Raw genomic sequence first — 15,334 nt, 5'->3', positions numbered from 1 at the left:
ATTCCAAAGAACCACTAATCTCACATATCACCCTTGTTTTTCTTTGTGACGCTTTGCTTTGTGTGCGTCTCTAATATTTGCCAACAGGATTGAAGTATTGGTTTATTTGGTAATTTTAGTAGTTGATTTTGACTTATTAATATTCTCATTGCTTTAGTGTCTAGTACATATGCTCGCCATACAAGAAGGCCTTTTGTCTTGTAAAAATATATTACAAAATTTTGTTTAACTTGGCTTGCACTTTTCCTGCTGGCCCTTTAGTACTTCATGCTGATTATTAAACATCACAATGGGTGCTACATCAAGCAGTACAAAAAGTTATTATTTGCTGTTCTTTGAAGAGCAAATGAAACCTGCTGTGTTGTCATCTTCTCATATCAGGTAAAGTTTTCAGTTCAGTATGGAAATCAAAAATAGTGGTATGAGAAAGCCAAGTGACAAGTGATGTTTGCAGAGACTTGTCTTACTAATAATATAGTTGCAAGCTAGCAACAACTTGAGAATTGCAAGTACCAGTTTTCAGCTTTAGAGACTTGAAACAATCACAAAGCCTCCTTTAGTTATATTAAGAACCTCAATGGCAATACCCAGATTTTCTCTGAGTTACTGCACAATGGTACCTCCTATACTGAGCCAACAGATATTGCCAACATACTGACTGACAGATTCAGTGCCAACTTTACCCCCCCCCCGGTAAAGGACCAATCACAATACCGTAAGAATGCCAGGCACCCAGCATTACTGCAGCACAGGTTAAAGTTGCATTGTCCAAGGCCAAGAATACAGCTTCCATAGGACCCGATAATATCCTTGTCTGTGCTCTACATGAACTACAAAGCGAACTGGCACCACATCTGTGTGCCCTGTTCTGTCACAGCCTCACCTCAGGCTTTGTCCCTACCGAATGGCGCACTGCTACAGTCATCCCTCTCTGCAAAGTGGGAGCGACTACAGACCCTGGGAATTATCGCCCCACTAGCCTGACGAGTCTGATATGTAAAGCTATGGCGCGCATCATCATGGACCTGATTAACAAAGATGTAAGAAATTTCCAAATCCTAGACCCCACGTAGTTTGGCTTTGTGAAAGGGAGATATTGCCTGCTCAACCTAGTTGACTTCTTTGAGTCAGTCACCAGGGCTGTGAATGAAGGTAAGGCAGTGCATACAGCCCACCTCGGTCTGGCCAAGGCCTTTGATATCATTCCTCATTCGGGAATTATTGATAAACTCATCAAACTAGGCATCAATCCCTGTATCACTAGGTGGGTTGCAAATTGGCTTACAGATAGAACAGAAAGTGTGAAAGTAGCGGACTCCAAGTCAGACTGCCGACCAGTCACGAGTGGAGTCCCACAGGGATCTGTCCTGGGTCCTGTCCTGTTCGGCATCTACTTCTCAGACGTCCAGGCCAACACAAAGGGACTCTGGCTGACCAAGTTCACAGATGACTGCAAGCTGGGAACCATTATTAACTCCCCGAGTGATGCAGACATCTTACAGAAAGACCTCACTGAGACCAATGACTGATGTCGAAACCATAGCATTAAGCTTATTGCCAAAAAATGCATTGTCATCCCCTTTGGTAAAAACTCAGTTCCCACTAATTACCACATCGATGGGAGCCCACTCAGCACTGAAGGCGTTATAAGAGATCTGGGGATGCAGGTTGACAGCAACCTCTCCTTCGACTACCACATTGCCACTGTGGTCAGAAAGTCCTTCTATGTGGCACATCTCATTACCAAGGGTTTTGCATCCAGGAAGAAAGAGGTCATTGTCTCTCTCTACTCATCCCTCATTAGACCCATCATAGAGTATAATGCCCCATTTGGCATGTACCTCACTAGACACCTGCAACAGCTGGACAGGCCACAGAAGTACCTCACAAAGAGAATCCTAGGCATTAAATACATGTTCTACATGGACAGACTCAAAAGACTCCAGCTATTCTCTGTCTCATATCGCCTACTTAGAGGCAATCTCTGCTTTACTTACAAAGCCATGTCTGACCCAGCTCTGTTAGAAATGCTGCATCTAAAGAAACCCCAATCCCTCTGCATTACACGCTCCAGAGACCTCAACCACATTACCACAATCAACAGAACATGCTGGAGGGACAAGTTCCTCACAAAGAGACTGCCCATGCTCTGGAATAAACTTCCCACACATGTCAAGCAGAGCACCTCGCTGTCCCTCTTGAAGAGAAATCTTGATGAATGGATGGGTAATAGAAGGTTCACCCCGGGGATCACTCCAGTGGCTCTACTTGATAGAGGCACTGGGAACTAACGTCAGGTGGCAAGATGCCAGGGCACTTCTATAGGCTTGGCTTATAAAGGCTCCAGGGCCATTAGCCTAGTACACACCTATGAACTTGTGAATTGTTTACATATGCAATTTCAAAAGGACTTTGGACATAAAATGTCTTTATTGAAGAGTAATGTCCCAGTTAAGGGCCCAATGCTTGGTATGACTGGGGATTGGCAGGTGATAATAAACACCCCCCTACCCCACCCACTAACAGTCCTTCCTGACCATTCCTGAGGTTAGGGGGTTATTAGCACAGTGCAACCTTTTTGAAGTTCCTGTTGACATAGACTTAAGGGTTATGGAGAACAATAAAGCCCCACATGGGAACTTTCTTGAGAGAGAAATGGGGAATGTGTGAATGTTCTGGTAATACAGAAACCAAGCACTACTACTTACCTTATATTTGAGTTAGAATGTCTCAGATATGATCAGTTGGTACCAACTCTGCCCCGTATTTATTTATTTATTTATTTTTATTTTACATTTGTTTACCGGGAAATGTCCGACTGGGCAGGATTGCCCATTTTCAGTGGCGGCCTGGGGAGAAAATCTCCGAACAATAATACATAAAAAATAAAATATAAAAACATACTTTAGTAAAAAACAGTATTAAATATAGTAAAAATATAATGATAAAATAGATAACAAATATAGGGTCATATAGTAAAATTCAATACAAGTAAAGATAAAAATACAACATTTAACTTGGACAACATTTGTAGTTAAATGAATGTCTTTGTCTGGGCTACAACATTCATTAGGAAACAGCATTGAGACACATGACTAGAGTTTGGCTGATATAGTGCATGAAAGTAGCAGAAACAGTAATGACACACAGGTTCATAGGTAGGTACTAGGCTATCTGCCTGAAGGCATTTATAAGCCTAGCCAGAATGTGTTGGCTTTTGCCACCCCCTTAGATTAGTTCCCTGTGCCTCTGTCCAGCAGAGCCACTGAAGTGATCCTGGGGGTAAAATTTCTGTTTCCCATCCACTCGTCAAGGTTTCTCTTGAAGAGTGTTAGCAAGGAGCTCTGCCTAATGTAGATTAGAATCTTGTTCCAAAGCATGGGAAGTCTCTGGGACAGGAGTCTATCCCTCCAGCACGTCCTATTTATTGTTATGGTGAGGTTTAGATCCCTAGAGCGTGTAGCTTGAGGGGATATGGTTTACTGTAGGTGGAGCATGTCCATCAATTCTGGGTTGGACATGGCCTTGTATGTCAGGCAGAGATCACCTCTGAGTAGGCAGTATGCAACCGAGTACAGCTGGAGTTTCTTCAGTCGAGCTGATAGGGCATCTGTTTGAGGCCAGTGATCCTCTTGGTGAGGTACTTCTGTGGTCTTTCCCACTGTTGCAGGTGTCATGTAAGGTACCTCCCAAATGGGGCATTGTAGTCTATGATGGGTCTGATGCGTGATGAGTAGAGGGGCACAATGACCTCTTTTGATCTGGATGCGAACCCTTTTGTGATTAGGTGGACCACATAGAAGGATTTTCTAACCACTTTGGCAATGTGATTATCAAAGGAGAGATTACTATCTACTTGGGTCCCCAGATCCCTTATTACGTCTTCCATATTTAGGGGACTACCACCTATGTGGTAGTTTGTGGGTACTTTGGTTTTTCCAAAGGGGATGACTATGCACTTTTTGGCATTTAGCTTGAGGCCATTATTTTGACACCAGATGTCCGTCTCAGTGAGACCCTTTTGGAGGATGTCTGTGTCAGCCAGAGAGTCAATTATAGCCCCTAGTTTGCAGTCGTCTGCAAATTTGGTCAGCCATAGTCCTCCTGTGCTTGCCTGTACCTCTAAGAAATATATGCCGAACAGGAAGGGTCCTAGGACTGAGCCCTGGGTAATGCCACTTGTAACCGGTTTAGAGTCGGACCTAGCTCCCGCAACTCTCACCATGTGGGTTCTGTCCATGAGCCAGTTGGCAACCCATCTTGTGACGTAGGGGTTTATCTTCAGGCTGGTGAGCTTCTATATAATACCAGAATGGGGAATGGTGTTGAAGGCCTTTGCGAGTTCTAGGTAGGCTGTGTGTATCATCTTTCCCTCGTCTATTGCCTTGGTAACTGTCTCAAAGAAGTCCACCAGGTGTAGCAGGCATGATCTGCCCTTAAAGCTGAACTGGGTAGAGTCTAGAGTTTGGAGGCTCCCAGTGTCTCTATTAATGAGTTCCATGATGATGGCTCGGTCTGTTGTGGCTCCACCTTTGTGGAGCGGAATAACCATTGCTGTGTGCCACTCTATGGGTACGTAGCCTGTGGAGAGGCTGAGTTTGAACAGTGTGTTTAGGTGAGAGGTTAGTTCGTCTTTGAGCTCATGTAGGATGCATCCTGGGACACCGTCCGGTCCCATTGATGCTGTGTTTTTGGCTTTGGAGAGGGCTGTTTTAACCTGAGTGTCTCTAATTTCAGGAGCACTGCATTCTTCTAGTATGGTTATGGGCCCTTTTGGGGGTGAGAGTGGGGTGAAGTTTGCACTGAACCTGTCTGCCAGGATGTTGGTGATATTGGTCAGTTCAATGTATTTTGTGCCATTCTGCACTAACTTGTCCTTGGCAATTTTTCTTTCAAAGCTTGCCTTGGATGATTTTATGAGGGATTGTAGTTTCTTGCTGATACTGATCAGGGATGTCTTCCCTTCTTGGGATTTTACTGTTTTCTGTACTAGTTTCCCTTTTCTATTGTATAGTTTGTTTATGGCAGGGGTCCACCAGACTGGTTTCCTTTTCTTGGAGGAGTAGGTCTTGGTTTGCTTGGGATAGCACAATCCATGCATTCTTGTAGGTGCTTGTAGAATGCATTAGTAAAGGATTTTGCAGCTTGAACAGCATTATCCTTTAGCATGGGGGCTTTGAAACTTTCCACCTCAGTCTTAAGTAATGTGAAATTTGCTTTTGAAAAGTTTTTCACGGTGGTTTCCTTGTCCGGGGGTGGAGGAGGAATGTGGATATCCAAAGTGATTTGTTTATGATCAGATCTAACCAGCGAGGGGTTGACCTATGGTGTGGAACACCGGTCGCCCATGTTGGTGATGACGGGGTCCAATGTGTTGTCACATCTGGTGGGAGTGTTGACCAGTTGATCCAGGGCTTTTGAGTTTATAAATTCTAGGAAATGTTGGGCAAGGGAGTTAATACTTGAGTAGTTCTCCCAGTTAATGTTTGGGTTATTGAAATTACCCAATATTAGGGTGTTTTGTAGGACCTCTATGTTTCCAGAAATGCGGAATGGAGGTCTTGGGACATGGTGGGTAATCTGAAGCAAGCTACAATTTGAATTGCTGTTTTGCCCGTTGTTAGTTGCACATGGATGATCTCTGAAGCATCTGCTGTGCCACTAACCTGGAGGTGTGGGTATCGTTGATGAATATGGATATGCCCCCACCTTTTGTATTTTGGTCTGGGTTCTGTGGCCGAAATGTATGGTATGAGTTGTAGTCAGTGCTGGGGTGCTCTCTGGAGCCTTAAACCAGGTTTCTGTTACTGCTCATATATCCATTTTCTCCATACTGAGGAGTGCCTCGAGGGCATGCATTTTGAGGTTTAGACTTCTGGCATTGAGTAACATTACCCTCAGTTTTTTGTTACTTGTGCTATTTACGGAGGTGGGTTTGTCTTTTGAGCCTTGCCTAAAAAAGGCACTATGGGGGTGGCAAGAGCCTTGGCCAGTATTCGAAAGCCTAAGGGTGACAGGTACAAGCTGTCTCTAGCGAAGCAGAGTGGCTTGTCGAGCATGTCATCCCAAGTGGACAGACACTGGATCCCCTTTGAATGACACCAGAAACTTAGCCAGTTGTTGAAATTGATATTTTTTTCTTTATACCATGGTATCATTCTTGGTGAAGGCAGGATGCTATTCAGGTCAGGGTCATACCGGCCTGGGCTACATGATCAGAGAGCTCTTCCATGTCTGTTTTCATGTTGTCCAGGAAGGTATAGCTCAGGTCATTCACACCAACATGGACAATGACAGAGTCGTATTTGTACTTGTTCTGGAGTGATCTGAGTGCTTGTGTTAGTCACCTATTACTAGTATGTTGGGTATGTTATTTTGCCTTAAAGGCTGTGATTGCATGGCACACTGGTTTTGTGAAGTATGTATTTCATGGTTTGTGTTGGGGGGTGGAGGTTGCTTGTCTGCTTTGGAGGTCTTTTTTGCTTTTACACATTTGTATTTAGAGCCTCCGAGTATGTTTTCGTGTATTTATGTGTGTTTTTTGCAGGTGCTGGTTTAATGGGTCTATGTGAGACTGGTGGTGTGATGCAAGTATTTCCCTTCTCCTCCTGACTGTCTGATCCAGTCTTGGGTTGAGAGAGCTTAGCCTCCAGTTTGGCTGTATAATTGCATCTCTAACATGTGTTAGTGGTTGGTGGTAGGAGGAGAGGGTTGTCTGTGTACATGAGGCAGTTGTAACATTGCCTCAAAATGCCCAGATTCACCAGTTGGACTGGAGAGTACACCTGGAATTGCCCTTTGGACATGCCTGGATAGGTACAGTGAACTGTTTTACTGAATGGCTGGTAAGATCGAATAGAAAGCAGTGTCCTTCTGTACAGTATAGGGAGTCTAGTGCTAGGGTTTATAAGTGCTTGCTATGAGTTTTGAGCAAATGCTGAGCTGAGAAATGAATGGCTTGAGTGCTTATGTTGAAAGTTTGTCTAGTTCCAAGGGAAAAATTGAAGAGGAGACTGTATGGAGCCGGGAATAGTTAGGTAACCGGCGCTGCCCGGTGCGCAAACCCGGCAAATGCTGTTTTTATAGCAGGGAAATGAAACAGAGAGAAATTAGCCCGAAATGGCCAATAAACTACTAATTTCTGGGCTGAAACCACTCCTCCAGGGACAGATAGGCTGCTCAAAGCTCCCCTCTCTCACAGGTGAACAGAGAAACTTCCTTCTATCCAAGTAAGGTATGGGCAAACACAGAGATTTGTAACACAGCCCTGAATTCAGCACTAACCTGAAAACTGGACTATACTAGCTTAGAAAGGTGGGAAACAAGTATTTTTTTTTTCAGAAAATAAAGCAGATACAATCAAAAAAACACTTTAAATGCACAGTAAAGAATACTTATTGTTATATATTTCAGATCAGAGTTGTAGTCAATGCCCCTAGTAATAAAGTAGGAAGAAACACAAAAACAGTAAAAGCAGATGAATAAAGTGCAATTTATATATATATATATATATATATATATATATATATATATATATATATAAAACAATAGAAAACGAACAAACTGGTTTAAACAAGTTACCCAATTAACCAGAGAAAAAGCTCAAAACTGAGCCCCTTTTCCAGCAGTTTTCAGTCAGACAAGTTCTAACTGCACACTCCTGCCACTAGGTTGCAGGGGATCAGTGCTCAAGTTATACAAACAAAGCTAGATTCAGCAGGCCTGAATCTGGTCTATGCTACAGCATCAAGGCGCACCAATTTCAGAAAGAAACAGTTCAAATAAGCAGACACAATAAGTCTGTGACCAGAAATTCCCAGCTCAGAAGGGCAGAATCCAGCCTCTCCTTCCACAAGAGTGCAGACCTCAAACCGTCTTAATGTAGAATAACTGGCCTGAATCTCAAGTGCTTAAACCAGAACTAATACACTTTTAGAATAGCAGACACTGAGCCTTCAATCAGCAATTCCCAACTTAGAAGGATGTAAGCTACCTGTCCTGCCACAACAGTGCAGACCACAAACCTTCTTAATGTAAAACAACTGGTATGAAGCCCAAGTGCTAATGTAAAACAACCGGTATGAATCCCAAGTGCTTAAACCAAAAGACTTAGAATAACAGTAGAATTTAATCAGGCTACTACCAAGCAGTAATAAATGCAGCAGAATAAATAAAACTGAGTACTTTTAAGAAGAGGCAAAAGCAAAATAAAGTAGGAGGAAACATAAATACAGTAAAGGCAGATGAAAAAAAGTATTATTTTTTGTTAGTAAAGTGCAAGGAGAGGCGAAGGAAGAACCTAAGTGGGTTGGCCTTCTCAAATCTTCTCTCTGTATTAAGTAGAGTGAACACTAGACTCAGGATATGATCAGAATGTACTCAAGAGGAGTGTTCAAATACAGACTTACAGGAGGGGTGGGCAATTCCAGAGCCAAAAACACTAACACCAAGACAAGAACAGGGAGAGTGGCTGGGGAACTAACTGCAGAGAGACACACAGCACACTATTCAGTGAAAATAATTAGGTAACATAAAAAATGAAATAAAGTACTTTTAAAACTGCAAGTTTATACTTACCAGAAGACTAAAATACAATACTGCAAGTTTGCACTTAACTTCAGCTTCTAATGCAGATGATTGTAGCCAGCCAACCAAGTCTCTCAGAAGTTGAGCATAAAATGAATTCTCAAACTTTGTGGCTAGCACTTAAAGTGCAGAGGAAGCCCCCTAGGCTAACAGTTAAATATCAGATAACAAAGACGTGAGAAGACCACTACCCCCTCTTATAGCAGAGAGACAAACAGAACACTATTCAGTGAAAACAATTAGGTAACAGAAATAAATAAAATACAGTACTTTTAAAACTGCAAGTTTGTACTTAGAAGACTAAAATGCAATACTGCAATTTGCACTTAACTTCAGCTTCTAATGCAGGTGATTGTAGCCATCCAAGTCTCTCAGAAGTTGAGCATAAAATGAAACTGGAATATTTATTTGATAAAGATATTTCAATTAGTGATTGGTGTTAAAAGTATATGATGATATATGTAGATACATATAAGTTTTTTTTTGAATGACAACATACTTTTCTGGTTTAGTGATTTAAGGGAAGGGGAAGACAATTCATAATATCTCAGGGAGTCAGGGACAGTCCCAAAGGAATACTCAGCTGGCAGCTCTTTGTTTCTTTCTGTCTCTTATTCCCAACAGATCAGCATTTTTGGTGAGTCTTGTAGTTTTGTACACCAGCTATCAAACATTCACAGTAAAGTATTTTATTTGTTCTTCTTCCGCATTTTGTACAGCTGTTAATTATATAGACAGGTCTATCTGTTTTTGTTTGGGCATATCAGGCCGATGCTTTAGTTAAATAACTTAAAATGTAAATTCAGTGCCAGGAATGTTCTCATGGAATACTCATCTGCAGATAAATTGCTTCCAGTAGTTCACCTCAGTCAGTCACTGTCAGTGTGTTTGCAATTGTCTCTTCTTACCTCAGAGAAGAAATGTTCTGTTCTTCTTACTAGATAGTTGTTGAACTAGCTTGGTTGAGAGTTACCCCGCTCAAAGACTTTGTGTTCACAAAGAAGTAATATGTAATTTGCTAAATCAAATGTTTTTGAGTAGTTTTATGAAAATGATTTTGTTGACACTCCTTTATTTGCAACTTTCAGAATAGTGTCAGTTAGTTAATGACAGCAGAACTCTGTAGGTAGCAATTTAGTGTAGAAGCAGTTAATTTTATTTTTATAAAAGAAAACTGTATTTTAGTTTTTCACAAGTTCAAAGTTTGATGATACAAGTTCAAATAATATAAATAAAACACTTTTGTTCTGTTTATTTTGTATTTAATATTTTGTGTATTTTTCAGTTTGCATTTAAAAGTTGGTACCCCACAATTCCATTGGAGTGGGTGGGGCTACATGATTATGTATGCAAATGTTATGTTAATCAGCATGCAGATTTATACCTAATTTTTCATGGGCCTTTGTCCAAATTTTTGATATTTCCAGGTTGAGAGGTATGATTTCAAGTGGTGAATTTAGTAGCAGAAATAAAAGAACTATGGAAGTAGGATCTTTAAAAAAGGGTAGGAGCAAATTGCATAGAGAAAAATGGGATGGGGGAACAATATGTGCAGAATAATGTTTTGGAGGAGGCATGGGGTTTAAGGATAGGCAGGAATTGAGTGAGCTATGTAATGTATTGACAATGATTGTATAGAAGATTATGCGTGATGTATGTTTATAACTGAGAATATGTCAATATGGTTTGTTTTCATTTATATAAATGTATGATTGTCTGTGTCATATCTGATAATTCAGTAAAGATGATCAGGGATTGTCCCTGTCAATCAGCTGAAATAATATGATGTTTATTTCCTGCCTAATGTTAATCCAGGTTAGCTCTTAATTTACTTAGTCTGATATTTTTTCCAGCAGTGTACCCCAGGGTGCACCTCCTGAAAAACATTGATGTTCATAATGCAGTAACCTTCTCTTCCTATGCCTTAACCAGTCATAGGCAGAGCAGAAATGAAAGATTCGGCTTACTTGATTTGGAAATTGTATTTGTTTGTTTTACCTTTTAGCCTCTTTCTGGGTGTGTTAGGACTTAAATTGTGTTGTCTGTCATTCAGCAGTATGTGTTTACAGGACATCTGTGCTGTGGCCTCTTTGTCACTCTGAATCACATGATAACTGAATTTTAAAGTTTTGATAATGCACCCAAAGTGTATGCAGGATTTTGAATGGTTGTCCTTGGCAGACTGCTCTTTTGGAGAATTAGATATACTTTCACCACTGGAGAATATAGCTCGATAGTTGCACAATAATGAAAGCCTACTGATTGAGTATCCCTCTTAGAAGTTTTTTTGTAGATGTCCACTTGCCATATCTCCAGGTATTTACAGATGTTTAGGCATTGTGTATGCACATATCCTTCAAACCTGTGGTCATGTTTCTGTTGTTGTGTCTTTTGGCTTTTCCCGGTTAGGGGTCGCCACAGCGGAACTCCAGTCTGCTAATGATTGTCAGTTGATTTTTACATGCTGAGTTGCCGGCCCTAACGCACAACCTTCAACGAAGGTACACCCATTCACGCATGTCTCCACAGTAGATGCACTAGCTGAGAATCGAATGGGACAACGTCTTTCTGTGAGGCGACAATGCTACCGCAGCACCACCACCGCAGATGCAGTCATGTTTCTGTATGTTTTTTAATTAGGATACATCTTTCCTTGTCTTACTCTTTTTTTGTGGGCTGGGAAACAGATAGGGAATAATATGCTTTTTATGTAAGTTCATTTATAAGTGTTCATGACAGGTGATTATTGTACAAAGAAGGCATGCCTAATAGGAAAATTGTTTTGAAGATTAAATTAAGTATTGCCGTGCAGAGTTAGGAAGTGTTCAAGTGCTGGAAGCTGAAAAATCTCTATACATCTGCAATTGTGGTAGGTACCTGTGTGTCTAACCTTTATCAGGGTAATGTTTCTACCAGTCAGAATTACTTAAAGCACAAGGACAAGAACCAAGAATAATAAAGGAAGTAGAAGTAAGCAGCCGTACTCCACACTGTGGAGTTTGGCTGCTTACTTCTACTTCCTTTATTATTCGTGGTACCAGTCAGAATTGTTTATTTATTGTTGTATAAAACAACTTAACATCTTTGCTTCTTTTCTGTCTCAGCAGGTATCTCAAGCAGTAGTCCACTACAATCCTCTCAGGTCCGTCCAACTGGTATCGCTGCTTTTGGTCCTGTAAGTGCTTCCTCTCCATTAGGATCCCCTATAAGTAAAGGGGCAATTGTTCCTGGAACTTTGCAGGAATCAAACCTTGTAAACGCAGTTGGCACTGAAACTCCAATTCATAAGCAAAGCAAAGGAGCCAGCACCTCTTTAGGGCGATAGCACCTGACATGGATTCCATCTTCTTTTATGTGCCCTATGCTCCCCCCACCAAAAAAAGAAGCTGCAAAGCCATAAAGCTGAAGACTGTATGTAAACTGCACCTGAATCAACTTGAATATGTAACACACCAACTGTGAAGAAGATAAAAGCTGCATTACATTCTTATGGGCTTGGCCTACACAGTATTTTCCTGTATTTTGTGGAGTTATGTTTTCTGTGCCAGTTTTACAAAGTCCTCTACAGAAATCAAAAGGCTTAAAATGGATTAAGACTGATTTTTTTCTAAAGTCCTAATGTTTCAAGGAGGGACATATTTTGATGAAGAATGGTAGTTATTTTGTTGATGCCTTCAAAATGCAACTGTGTGCACTGAAGGAGAGATTGAAAATGACTACAAAATGGCACTTTCAAGGGGGGCAGCATAGATTGACTACCTGACTTTTCTGCAGCACAGAAACCTCTTATACTTGAAATTAAGAACATCCCCTCTGTAGCAGAAAGGAAAAAAAAGAACAGAACAAGCAGCGACAAACACATTACAAAGTGTACCTTTCTAAGCTACACAGTTAGTACACTGTTCAGTTCTATGTTGTTTTATGCTGATGAGAGACCGTGTTTAGGGGATTGTTAAAGAGTACTGCACTATTACAGACCTGCAGAAGCTGTTATGTGATAAGATGCCACAAAACAGACTTGTTATAGAGAAACAATGGGGCTATTTCATGATACTATAGTGCACCTTACCATACAGGATTTTTTTTTTTTTTTTTTTTTTAGCAGTAAGTTTTCTGTAAATCTTGTATCAGTACAGGCTCCATATACAAAGTCAGCTGTATATCATTATTAACTCAACATTTACAGTGATCATTTTCCCAAACCCTGATCTGCAGATGACTGGCATGGTGCTCTTCAAACTTTATGTGGGTAAAATAAAACAACAACTTAAACGAGATTGTTCTGGGAATGATGGAATATAAAAAGAGATAATATATATTTTTTCCTGTGAAAACTAGACTGTTGCAAACATCCTGCATTATATACTTCAGATACAAAAACTGCAACATATGCCAGGTATACAGTTATGCACAGAGGGGTAGAACTTTTAGCTAGGGCAGCTGTAAAGTGAGAAAGCAAGGGAGGATTATATTGAAATACCCACATTCAACTTAGCCCATTGAAATGCAGAGGAGTATACATTCAGATGTCAGAATAGGTCCCAGTGAGTCTGGGCACTGTGCTCTCTCTCTGTCCTACACTGACACTGTCTATTCCCTTCCTGTCTCTATTTAATACCCCGGAAGGACGCATGTGTTGTACTATAACGGCTCAGGTTAGCTAATACTGAACTTCTAATATTAGACCTATGCATCTAATCTTCCCCTCGGCTTTTTAAAATGTTCCTGATTTTTGCTTCTTTGTGTGTGTGTGTGTGTGTGTGTGTGTGTGTGTGTGTGTGTGTGTGTGTGTGTGTGTGTGTGTATGTTTTAACTACGTCTTAAGAATACATTTTTTCCTGTTGAAAATAGTACTTGAAACCTATTACGTATATCAAGCAGTCAACTTTTTCCCTAGCTTATTAACTACGCTTCCAGGGTTGCTTTGCCCATTTTGGCATAGTTTGTTATTTTTTGTCATATGTTCTTCTTTTTAGTTTTGCCTTTCAACATGTAGGTACAGCTTGCAATTGAAAGATGACTGAGATAAGGTAAACTTGTCTTCCACAGTCACATTGCTGAAAGCAAGTAGCAGGAATACATTTGTCACTCGTCTATTGCATTCTTCAAAGCAGCTGTCAAGCCCATTGCAGCCATTATGAAGTTTTTATTGTGCATTACTGCGAGATAGTAGCAAGCTCTGGGGAAGTCAGGCCTGTGGCATTTCTGAATGCCTTGTATACCAGAATATGTTGTTGGTGTGCAATGTGAGTTATAAAAATGGTAGAATAAATAATGGTTTCATGTTTTTCAGATAAGCTAATATACAGTAACGTGAAAGTTACTCAGTCTCCGTAGAAAAAGATTCAGCTTTCTAATAAAGACACAGTTGTTGCTATCTGTAACACATTTTAGGAAGTACGTTATGATAGACTACTTGACCTATTCAGATAGTGGAGACACTTTGCTTCACCTAACAGTATGAACAACCAGAGGCAAGTGTTTCATAAAAAAGCAGACAGTTTCAGATGTTCAGGATTATTGAAAAATGTATTGAGTTTTGTCAAGCAGAAAAGTTTCAGTCTGGCAACTTTCAGGGTTCTGGAGTCGAAGAAGCTGTCTTCCTTTCAAAGGGAAAGGCACTAAAGCATTGCTTAGTCTTTTTCAGATGCATTTCTGCCCTGAAATCTACTGAATAGCAAGAACCACAAATGTTGCACTGTTGTGGCTTTAAAATGTGCCTTTGCTCCAAAAAATGTTGATATGAAGAAATTCAAAAGAAAATATATGTTTAGGAAGAACGTGTCAAGGAAAATCATAATTTGAGAATTGCTGTTAGGAAAGCAGCATGTAAATTTTCCCTCGTTTTCTTTGTGAAATGGAACATTCCTGCCTATTTGTCTATAATAGTCATGTGCCTAAATTTCTATTTACTAACAACAGTAATACATGGTTGTTTTAGTAGTATAAAACATTACTGTTTTCATTGGAAGAAATGCTGGGAATATATCTGGACGGTTTCACCAATGTGTTTTGTGGGTTTTTTAAATGACTTACCCAGATGGGGTAGAATTACATTGCATGGTGTTACAGAGAGAAAGTGAGTGAGAGAGTTTTGTTCTAGCATAAACAGTAGCATGAGTTTTGAAGTATGGCAACATATCAGTAATTTGATTACCTTAAAAAGTGTCTAGGTAAACATTATTTAATGTGTTTTTATGATTGGCATATTGAAGGTGGGGCAGACTCATTTTATTAAATGAAATAACTCTCATTAACCCTTTCTGGCACCAGTCTACAGGACTTCAATCCTATTCTGTCTTACCAAGTATTCATCTTGGGGTGTTGACAGGCAACCCAACAAGTCCTCCATCTTTAAACTTCATCTTGGTTAAACAGATGCTTCTTGGTGCACAGTGTAAGATTTTGTGCCCTATTTTCAGGAATGACTTTGTGTCTTTGTCATTAACATCAAAATTAATATGTGAAGTTGTACATTCAGCATAGTCTCAGAATACTGTGACACTTTTCTGGAATTTTTGTAGAATCAGTTGCGTACTTTCATACTGGTAATTGACAAGAATACTGTCAAATCCAGTCAGGCTAGAGGCAGTCTGCATACAGCCCTCTTTCTGTCTCTATCACCTGGTTTGGCCTGTAAGTGCTAATAGTTCTCAAGTCTTTTTTTTCCCCAAGGGCTATTCCATTTATAAGTAGTCTGTATTTGTGCACATCACACTGAATTACCAGATTTGATCTGTAAGCTGTA

General features: G+C 40.4%; 1 protein-coding gene across 1 annotated transcript in view; it reads left to right on the top strand.

Moving 5' to 3' along the window:
* INO80 (INO80 complex ATPase subunit) overlaps positions 1–14,339 on the top strand; it is a 2,478,170-nt gene extending 2,463,831 nt beyond the window's left edge. The window contains exon 38 of the mRNA XM_044074204.1: positions 11,694–14,339. Within this exon, the coding sequence (XP_043930139.1) occupies positions 11,694–11,911 (218 nt within the window). The 3' untranslated portion in view covers positions 11,912–14,339. The remainder of the gene's footprint in view (positions 1–11,693) is intronic.
* The last annotated feature ends 995 nt before the right edge of the window (positions 14,340–15,334 follow it).

Source organism: Protopterus annectens, chromosome 6.part0, assembly GCF_019279795.1.
Source record: "Protopterus annectens isolate FY-2018-M chromosome 6.part0, PAN1.0, whole genome shotgun sequence".
Classification (NCBI taxonomy): domain Eukaryota; kingdom Metazoa; phylum Chordata; order Ceratodontiformes; family Protopteridae; genus Protopterus; species Protopterus annectens.
This window is presented reverse-complemented; position numbering and strand designations above follow the sequence as displayed.